Source organism: Aristolochia californica, unplaced genomic scaffold, assembly GCF_029961685.1.
Source record: "Aristolochia californica isolate CCGP_79_NKW_82.1479 unplaced genomic scaffold, dmAriCali1.0.hap1 SCAF_11, whole genome shotgun sequence".
NCBI classification, from domain to species: domain Eukaryota; kingdom Viridiplantae; phylum Streptophyta; class Magnoliopsida; order Piperales; family Aristolochiaceae; genus Aristolochia; species Aristolochia californica.
This window is the reverse complement of record NW_027181782.1, coordinates 32627054-32637594: the sequence shown is the minus strand read 5'-3', so window position 1 is coordinate 32637594 and position 10541 is coordinate 32627054. Positions and strand designations below refer to the sequence as shown.

The 10541-nt window shown below is 37.5% G+C and overlaps 1 protein-coding gene across 1 annotated transcript; it reads left to right on the top strand.

The window, feature by feature from the left end:
• Positions 1-377: 377 nt before the first annotated feature.
• Positions 378-10541, top strand: LOC137944661 (epimerase family protein SDR39U1 homolog, chloroplastic). Its single transcript, XM_068790372.1, has 13 exons — positions 378-469; positions 555-626; positions 825-900; positions 990-1049; positions 2653-2771; positions 2869-2913; positions 3121-3199; positions 4308-4369; positions 4560-4662; positions 9531-9591; positions 9855-9925; positions 10084-10223; positions 10335-10541. The coding sequence occupies exons 1-13, from the start codon at positions 395-397 to the stop codon at positions 10461-10463; spliced, it is 1092 nt and encodes a 363-aa protein (XP_068646473.1). The 5' UTR covers positions 378-394; the 3' UTR covers positions 10464-10541.

Genomic DNA, 10541 nt, shown 5'->3' with positions numbered 1-10541 from the left:
TTTAATACAATTAAATTACCTAGATGAAATATTAAAATTAATTATATTAGCATTTTATTTTTAGTTTTTTATTTAATTTTAGTTAATTATTCGAAATTCTAACTTGGAATTGTATACGGAAAAATTGAATTTCCAAGTTTCAGTAGCAGCCACTGGTATACTCCGACCCACGAAGCCCCCCATCCGACTTATCTGAGCAGAAATCTATTTCTTGTCCATACTCTGTGCTTGCAGGAACGTGACCGCCGGGACGAATGGCATCGCACCGTCTGCCCATCTGTGGCTCCCAAGAGAACACGACATCCACTTCATCGAAAACTAAAAAAAGCCAACTGATCGATCCTCTTCTCAGACTCACTGTATCTCCAGTGACTAGACTTTGTTTCAAGCGGTCATGGAGCTCTGCAGGGCGACTCCCTCGTGGACAAACTCCATTGTTCCAGTTTTCCACATTCCCCACTACACCCAAGTGGGTCTTCATTTTCAGCTTTGCAACTTGAAATACTCCTTGTTTTGCTCTTCCTTTTCTCATTACTCATCTTCCTCTTTGTCAGATAAATGGGTGTAAGAAATTCAGAGTTACTTGCGTGAACAGTAATACTGACTCGACTGATCAGTTGTCAAAGGTACTGAACTGAACTGAGGCCAACTTTGTAGATAATTTGACTTTTCTAGTCCCTAATTGTGCAAGTTAACTGTAACAGAAGGTTTGGTGAGTGTAATACTTTCTCCATTTCAATAGTAACTCCGAAGCAAGTAAATTCTTTTTGCTTTTATTTACTTGATTTTTGTCATTGAATTGACTCATTTGCTGTTTACTGCAGTCAAGTCAGATGACTGTATCAATAACCGGTGCTACAGGCTTTATAGGTCGAAGATTGGTTCAAAGGCTACTTGCAGGTTCGTATTCTGCATCTCTATGTGCAGCATTGACCCCTCATTCTCCAGTTATCTTTGAACATCCTTCCAATTTTAAATATGGTTTGCAGATAAACACAGTGTTCGTGTATTGACACGATCAAGGGCAAAAGCTCAATCAGTTTTTCCTGGTAAGAAGGTAAATGCTTCTTTAGTGGTTAATACCTTACACAACTCATTATTGTCTGCCGTAGGTGTTTCTTTCACACAAGACTTAAGTGTGTCTCTTGAATGGTTAATTTGCTACCATTTAAGAGTTAATTATTTTTCACTAGTTATTTTCAAGGATAACTTTGAGACTAGTAGCTATAATTTTTATATTTTAATGGAGTCAATGGGATAAAGGCTTTAGTTTCTAGTGACTTGGACTACACTAAACATCTCAAGCTAGTTGTGTAGGTAGAAGAATGGTTGCTAATAACCTACATTGGTTGTGGTTGTGGAAGATCTTAGACTTATAAATTGGGAATAGGCCTCCTATTCTCAGTGGTCATTGTTGGAAGGAAGCTGGTCTAGTTCTATATGATATTAGAGCAAGTCCTAATTCGACCACATTTTTACGCAATGGGCCATTTGTGTGTGCTGCATGTTTCAGGCTGGTTTACTGGTCCAGGTCACATGAGAGAGTGGGATGGTGGGGTAGCTAGTTTTATGGAAAGCACATGTATTTTATTTCTTAGGCTGGTAGTTTACGTTTAAGAAGGGTTGGTAGACGGTGAAAATTAGTCCTGTATTGATTATGACTTGAGGACAATCCTAAACTTATGTTTGAAATAAACCTCCTCACTTCACCTAGTTGTTTTGGGATAGAATGGTTCAGTTCTACAAAAGGAAGAAAGGTAAACATAGAGGCAACTACCAATAGTCAGAAAGAATGAGTCCCAACATTAGTGATAGTTTATGAGTTATCTGCACCCTTGATATCATGCCACCAGATTTTCCAACCTAGTGAACTTCCATTATATCAGTGAACCTCTACACATATGGGGCTTTCTGAGCCTACACAATTCTAGTTGTCCACGTTTCCTAACTGATTTGGATGCTTCTCATACAGTTAGCCAGCCTGTTGGAGCCCCTCCGATCTTCAACCATGAGATCCAACAATTTCCAAACAACTTCTGTAGGATGATCGCCCAGAAGCTCTATAAAAATAACAGCTCTTGTTATGGCCAGGATATGAATATAGCATATCTGTTACATCATTTCCAAATTTCAGATAATAGTTCCGTACCTTTGCAATATAGTTGATCACCTTCATAAATGAAAAATATCTAGTTGTACACACTTTTGTAGTACCTCTGTCATGTGCAGCAGATGTGTGCAACCACTTTTGTAATCATAGATAAAAAGAGCCCTGTATGTGTTACAAATGTATGTAGGGCTGCAAAAGGTCACAGTGGGTTTATATACCATCACCACCTACATCTTAATTGATTTTTTTTGAAATAGTGATTTATTAGTCAGACTCATGTGCAGGATCACTAAAACATGGCACTTCTGAGACAGGAGGAAGACTGAGTAAAACTTGAAAGGAATTTTTTCTTCTTTTTTTAGTCTGTCAGTTGATTGAGAACTCTCATCTAGAGCGGATAGGATAGAGTATGAGACTAAGCAGAGCTGGCTATGCAGCATTAGTACTATAAACCTGTAGGATTCTGCTACATTATAGTATGTGGTTGGCTTTCTCTTGCCATTAATTATGGTATATTACTAAGTATCTTAGTTATTCTGCAGTTTATAACTTTCCTGGAATTATCATTGCGGAGGAGGCAGAATGGGGAAACTGCATTCAAGGTTCAACTGCAGTCGTGAACCTCGCTGGGATGCCCATAAGTACAAGATGGTCTCCTGAGGTTAGTAAACAGTTGTTACTTGCACCTGAGAAATGAGTTAATATTCTGCAGTATTGGACTGGTGCGATAATTTTAGATTGTCGTATTATTGATGCAGATCAAGAGAGAGATCAAGCAAAGTAGGATCAATGTCACCTCTAAGGTTATAATCTGTACCTTATGCCAATCAGCGCTAAGTTTCCAGTAACATTTTGTAGGATGCGATTTATACTTTTCCTTTGTTCTACAAACTACACAGTGCAATTTCCTGAAGCAGTTTGAAACAGGAACGAGCAACTAAGACAGGAAGAAGTACTCCATATAAGTGGGTGTTTGAGGTTATTTTAACACTTGCATTTAACTTTTGAAGGTTGTAGATCTGATAAACCTGTCAAAAGATGATGTTCGACCCTCAGTTTTGGTCAGTGCAACAGCTGTTGGTTATTATGGTATGTTTTAGCTGCTGTAATTTGCCTCTCTATTATTTATAGTTGGTGTAAGATTTCTTAGTAGATGCCCTATGAATTAGGTTCATACTTATCTGAATCTACATAGGAAATATTGAGTAGGGTTCTTCTGTGATCCGCGTAGGACATACGCTGCATTCATGTCCAAAGCATAGTGATCCTTTCACAAGCTAAAATTCAAGCAATCATTTTCATACTTGTACAAAGAAGATTGTTGTTTATTCAAACTTGTTACCTGTTGAGTTTGAAAACACGCGAACTTCAATCACTTCTTTTCTGTTTAGTTCAACTGCCCAAACTCCAAACTCAATTTGTGCTGACACCAAATGACCATATCCCCAATTTAGGCGCCTCTATCTCCGGTGTTAAAGTGCCTGGATGAAGAACAACTTCTTGATTTTTTCACATCATCAAAAGAATGAAGTAAGAAAAAAAATTTAAAGAATTTTTTTTATTGGATTTACTAGTTTGATCTTGGTTCTCTTGAATGCAATATGATTTTTTTAAAAATTGGTTTCATCCTGATCCTGCAGCATAAAAACCTTTCTGCATTTTTGCCCCACATCAGTAGATTCTATTTCAGTACACCTTGCGTTACTTTTTTTTTTTTTTTTTTTCTGTTAAGTTAGGCAGCATGTATTATTGTAAGGCAAAGTATGATGACCAACAGGATGCAAAAGGTCAAGCACTAAATATTTGAAAATGAAAAAAACTCAAGCTATGTAACAAATAAAACCAAAAGTCATAGATTTATTCTTCTCTGGAATTCTTAAAATCATATTGAGAGGTTCTCCTTGAACAATATCTCATGTCACAACCACATAATCAATGTGACACACCTTCTGCGTAACCATTCTATTTTCATTCTTATACATCATGTCTGGATCCAAAGGAATTTGTTCTCTGCATTCAAGCGAAAGTCATTAGTCTTCTTTGCTCTCCTTTTCTTTTATAACCAAAAAAAGTTTTCTTTCCATATAACTAAAAGCTTGTTGTTTCCCACATTTCCGTCCCCCCCTTCCCTTTCTTTTGTTTCTTTTTTCTCTTATTCTTTTTTCTACTTCTGTTTTGCCTTTTCCTTTCTATACAGGCACCAGCGGAACTCAAGTTTTTGATGAGAGAAGTCCTTCAGGAAATGACTATTTGGCAGAGGTAAGCATCCTGAACAAATCGGCTTCTTGCTTGATTGAAGCTACTTATGATGATGATGATGATCATCGTCATCAGCATTAATCATTAACATTACCATTGTGGAGTGTTACTTTATTAGTAGCAGAAGAAAGTTTCCTTACATGGTTGTGTTATGTGTCAAACCTTGATGATTACTAATACAAGTTTTCAGGTCTGCAGAGAATGGGAAGGAAGGGCGCAGAAAGTAAATAAGGATGTAAGGTTGGCACTTATTCGCATTGGGGTTGTCCTTGGCAAAGATGGTGGTGCTTTAGGTGCGATTCCTCATTTATTAGATACACATTCTGAACAACTATCTTTAAGATATGCTTGTCATTGTTAGGCCTGGAACAGTGTAGATTGTGCTGGATCCTAATGTTTAGATCTAGTTTGTATGTATTATTTAGGAAGCGGATTCAGATCTGGCCCTCTTTCAAGCTCCAAAGGTTTGGGCCCACTAATGTGGGCGTGGGTCAGATTTTAATGAAATCATTGGAATGAAATAATTATTTTAAATCTTAAATTTTTCTTTATCACAAAATCATTGAAATTTATCCAAAATAAAAAGATGTAAAGATTGTAAAGTTAAAATTTAGTTGTGAAATATTGAGAGAAAGAGAGTTGACAGTGAAAAGAGAAAAAGAGAAGAGAAGGAGATGATTTTGGAGAAGAGCGTAAGCTCTGGATTTGGGGAAAAGCACGAGCCCCCTAATTTCTCGTATTCACATAAGTGATTTCAGAGGAAAAGACCCTCGACCCCTCATACATGTACACTTTATATCTCCATATATACTAGTCCAAAAATCATGAAAATTGGACCATAGACACTCAACTTCCTGAAACTATTAGTACTCTCCTTGATACAATTAGACCTATCTGATGACCAAACTACCCTTTTTAGTATATTTAACACTCCCCCTTAAGTTGGAGCTTATATATCAAGTAGTCCTAGCTTGTTAAGAAAGGTCCCAAACTCTTACTTGCCAAGATTTTAGTGAAGACATTACCAAGCTAATCACCCGATCGAACATAAGGAATATCAACTTTCTTCTTCATTACTACATCTCGAATGAAATGACAATCCACTTCAATGTATTTGGTTATTTCATGAAACACTGGGTTGTTAGCAATAAAGATCATAGTCTCATTATCACAATTCATTGTATTGGTACATGAACCTGTAAATTCAGCTCTTGTAGCACTAATCTCTCCCACTTTATCTCACTAACTACATGAGTCATAGCTCTGTATTTTACTTTAGCATTGGATCGGGCACTACATTTTGTTTCTTGCTTTTCCAACTTACTAGGTCACCTCCCACAAATACATTGTATCCAGTAGTAAATTTCTTGTCTAGCTTAGAAGTAGTACAATCAGCATCTAAGAAAGCTTTTATTTTCAGATGATTGTGGGACTTAAAAGAATAATAAGTTTCCAGGTGACCCCTTCAAATAGCTCAATACTCTTTGAGTAGCCTCTAAGTGGACCTTGCATGCATGTTCCAACTAGCTTACCACACTAATTGAGAAAGATATATCTAATCTTGTGACAGTGGCATAGATCAGTTTTCCAACTAATCTACAAAATAAAGTCTTACCCTTGAGTTCTTCGCTGGCTCATCATGAAGGTCATTTCCAACTTCTATGGGTGTCTTTACAGGCGTTGCACCTAGTAAAATAATACTCTTGTAGCATGTTAGTGACGTACTTTCTCTATGTTAACACAATGTTAGCTTTACTTCTTGCAACCTCTATTCCAGGGAAGTATTTTATGGAACCCAAATACTTTGTTCGGAAATGTTTAGCTAACTTTTGCTTCTCTTCTTCAATACCTTGAACTTCACTTCCTAACAAACAATATGATCAATGTATACAAGAAGAACTACTATCGCAAATGATCTCTTTACGATAAATAGTGGATAATCACAATGACTCTGTGAGAAACCGAAGGATAGAACTACTTGGCTAAATTTTTCAAACCATGCCTCGGGCTTTGTTTAAGCCCATAAATTACCTTCTTCAATTTGCATACCTTGTGAGTTCCCCCCTAAGCAATATACCCCAGAGGTTACTCCATATTCACCTCTCTTGCCAAGTCACCACACAAGAAAGCATTCTTAATGTCAAGCTGGAAAAATATAGTAAACTTGTGATTCATGAATTCTAATTCATTGTAAACATGGAGAATTTGGACAGAAGCACCAAATTGGTTTTTTATTTCATTATAAAATTTTTGAAATACATCTAACTCCTCAGATTTCTCCCATAGGAGATACATCCAACTAGTGTGACTGAAATCATCAATAAAAGAAACAAAATATTTGTGCCCAAACAACTAGAGATTGGACATGGTCCTCATATATCAGAATCAATAAGTTCAAACACTCTTTTACTTTCTTTTGCCTCAATGGAAAAATACTCTGATAATGTTTGCCTAGTTGACATGACTCACATTGAAAAGATAAACTTGATGGAAATATAGAAAAGAGATGAATTAACTTTGCAGAAGAAGGATGGCTAAGTTGTAGATGCCACTGGAAGGGTGATAATGTAGTATGAGGGCATATGTAGGTATTTGTGATGAACCCTCCAAGTGGTATAATCTTCCTCTCTCACTCACAAAATCAATCATCTTCCCCTTCGTCAGATACCGAACACATAGTGAGAAGGATCGAAAGTTACACTACAATTCAAGATCTTAGTAAGTTGACTAATGGATAACAAATTTTATGTGAAAATTTGGGAACAAATATCACGGAATTAAGGAGCATAGATGGAGTAGGTGTGACACTACCCACTCCCTGAACAGGTGAAACAGATCCATCAGCAAGTGCAACATGATTTATTAATAAAGACTCCTTCAGACCTATGAACAAGGATTACATACCTAACATATGAGTCGACACTCTTGAGTCAATTACCCAGAGGATCCTGGACGTACTATAAAGTTGACATACCTGAGCTAGCAAGAGTAGCTGTAGGAAGTGGAGGTTGTGTAATTGATGCTAAGGAGGAAGGGGCTGAGATAGATGCAAACAAGCTATGCGCTGAGCCAATTGCTGCATTACATTGGTGCTCCTGGTAAGATAACAATCATATGTCTAGTTGGGATCTCAGTATGCTCATGAGTTACTGAGTCTGCCCATGTAGGCTTGCCAAAATTAATCTAGCATTTGTGAGAAAAATGGTTGGTGCGTCAATGAACCCACTTCCTATAGCTTTTACCATTAGTCTAGCCTTTGCCTCTGCTTCTACCTCAAGTACTACCTCCACGGCCTCGAGTAGACTTTGATTGACCAAAGGAATTCAATGCTGACACATTAACATTCTTATTATCCTTGTTTCCTCTGAACACAACTACAGTCTTTACCCTCATAACTCGGTTAAATGCTGTGGAGAGTGATGACACATCATCTAAGGCTAACAATTGAGTCCTGACTGCATCAAAGTCTAATCCCAACCCACTAAGGTATTTTGCAGTAAGAACTTGTTCTTGTTGCTTTAGAAGTTCTTTCTCATCGGTAGTAAATGGGTGGAACATGTGAATCTCTTGCATAATACCTTCAAGTTCACTGTAATGGTTTGTAACTATTCTCTCCCCACTTTTAAGGCTGAAGAGTCTAACATATAGTTCATAAACCCTAGGCAGATTACTTTCAGGGCATATAGTGATTCTAAGGACATCCTGTCTCCTTGGTTGTTTCTCAATTGATAATCTGATTTCTCAGCCTTGAGTCCATACTGTTCAGTTGTCAAGTCATTACTTGATAGTCTTCCGCTTCCCTATCATCTATAAGGGGGATAGGACGGTCATCTCAGATAAATTTGGTCTTACTTGTGGCCTTAAGATAGATCCGAACAGATTTGGACCAACTCAAACAGTTGTGTCCATTCAATCTCTCTAATATAATCAATATGGAATCTTTTCCATCTGAATTCACAACTTCCCTTGAGGGAGTGATAATTTTACCAACTCAGCCATTGGAATCAAATAGTCTTCAATTCAGTGACATTTCACTTTACTGCGCACAGCTATGTGTGCCCGACTTCGAAAAATCAGGGTTAGGTCAAAATGTACACCAACCCTTAATACCAGAAACTTGATAAATTCTTCAATCAAGTCAACATATGCAACAAAACTCCAAATTTTTAAAGGCAGACATCAGCCTATTGGATGATGATGTAAGAAATGGAGCAGGGAATTGGTTGCGCACAGTAAAGAATGGGTCAATCCCAATTCAACAAACCCTTATTGGGTAGAAAATAATCATAGGACTGCTTAGTCTGCAGTAAGGACCATCAATCCTAAGGTTATGACAGAAAAAAAAACACAAAAAATAATATTTTACCAACCAGACCACGCCAGACTTGAAATCCCCTTCTTTATGAGATCATTAGCTTCAAGAGAGGAGAGAGAGGTTTCACATGGACCGATATGCTCTGATACCATATGAAATATTGAGAGAAAGAGAGGTGAGAGTGAGAGGAGAAGGAGACGATTTTGGAGAATAGTATAAGCTCTGGATTAGGGGAAAAGTATGAACCCCTAATCCCTCTAATTCACTTAAGTGAGTTGAGAGGAAAAAACCTGTCTACCCCTCATACCTGTACACCTTATATCTCCATATATAGTAGTCCAAAAATCATGAAAATTGGACCATAGAAACTTCTACCTTCCTGAAACTATTAGTATTCTCCTTGATATGATCATACCTATGTGAAATGAAACTCAAACCCACAAATTATATATAAGGGTCAATTATCAGGCATGTGTTTTCACATCCTAAACCATGAATCAGTATCTGGCCCATTGAGCTAGTTATCAAATCCAATTTTTTGTGGATTCAGCCACTTGGAATTGGGCGAGATCTTGACCTACTGCCATGAATATTTTTATGTCTGCTCATGCTAGTCAAATGGAGGGTTACTATCAATTGGCAATATACATGTACTCTCTGTCCAAAGAAAGAATATTGCCAATTGATAGTAACCCTCCATTTGACTAGCATGAGCGGACATAAAAATATATATGCTGCTCAACATGAAAGTCCTGCCATAACGTTTCTTATTTCAATTTGCTCTCTCATATTGAATAACTGTATCCCTGTGCACAATTTTGATGTTTCTTTTACTTTCTGGTGAAGCCAAAATGATTCCTCTTTTCATGATGTTCGCTGGTGGACCCCTTGGGACTGGAAATCAGTGGTAATATTCCTTACATGCTTCAACACTTTAAAAGCATTGTAGTCTCTTGTGTCTGGGATGCCAAGGGAAAAAACGTAGAAAAGGTTGGAAGGTTTTCTGATTTATCAAGTATTATCGACTAGAATATGGGCTTGACCCTTTAATGGGATAAAATATTTCAATGGTATCAGATTTAGTTCATTTGGCTTTTTGCCTGTCAAGATATGTAGGCATATGATTGTCTGATTTTTCCCAATTACTAAATCCTTCTCGCGATTGTTCAGGTTTTCATGGATTCATGTGGATGACTTGGTGAACCTCATCTATGAATCTCTTTCAAACCCCTCTTACAAAGGTAACCAGCAACTTACTGATGCAATTTTGAAATGTCACTCTTAGTTTTATTATAATGGTTTTGGAGTACTAGAACTGAACCTCTGTGATAAAATATTTGAGCTGTAGTTGAGGTAACCAACATCTATTATGCCTACTGCTATTATCTACTAATGACAGGGATTATCAACGGAACTGCACCGAACCCTGTCCGGTTGGCAGAGATGTGTGAACATTTAGGTGAAGTCATGGGCCGCCCCTCGTGGCTCCCAGTACCTGACTTTGCCCTTACGGCTGTCCTAGGTGAAGGTGCCACTATTGTATGTATTCTCTTCCTTCCTTCTTCCTTCTTCCTTCTCTCTTTTAGAAAAATTGCATTATCCTCAAGCTACTTGATAAGAAGCGATATTGACTTCATGAAGTGGTTATAGGTTTTGGACGGTCAAAAGGTGCTCCCTATGAGAGCTAAAGAGTTGGGTTTCTCATTCAGATATCCCTACGTCAAAGATGCACTCAAGTCAATCATATCCACTGTGAAGCTAAGTCAGTCCGCGTTCTAATTCTTTCTCATGTTGCATACTGCTCATGTGATAACGAGTATATTTATTAACTTTCTGCAATAAGAACTGCTCCGCCCT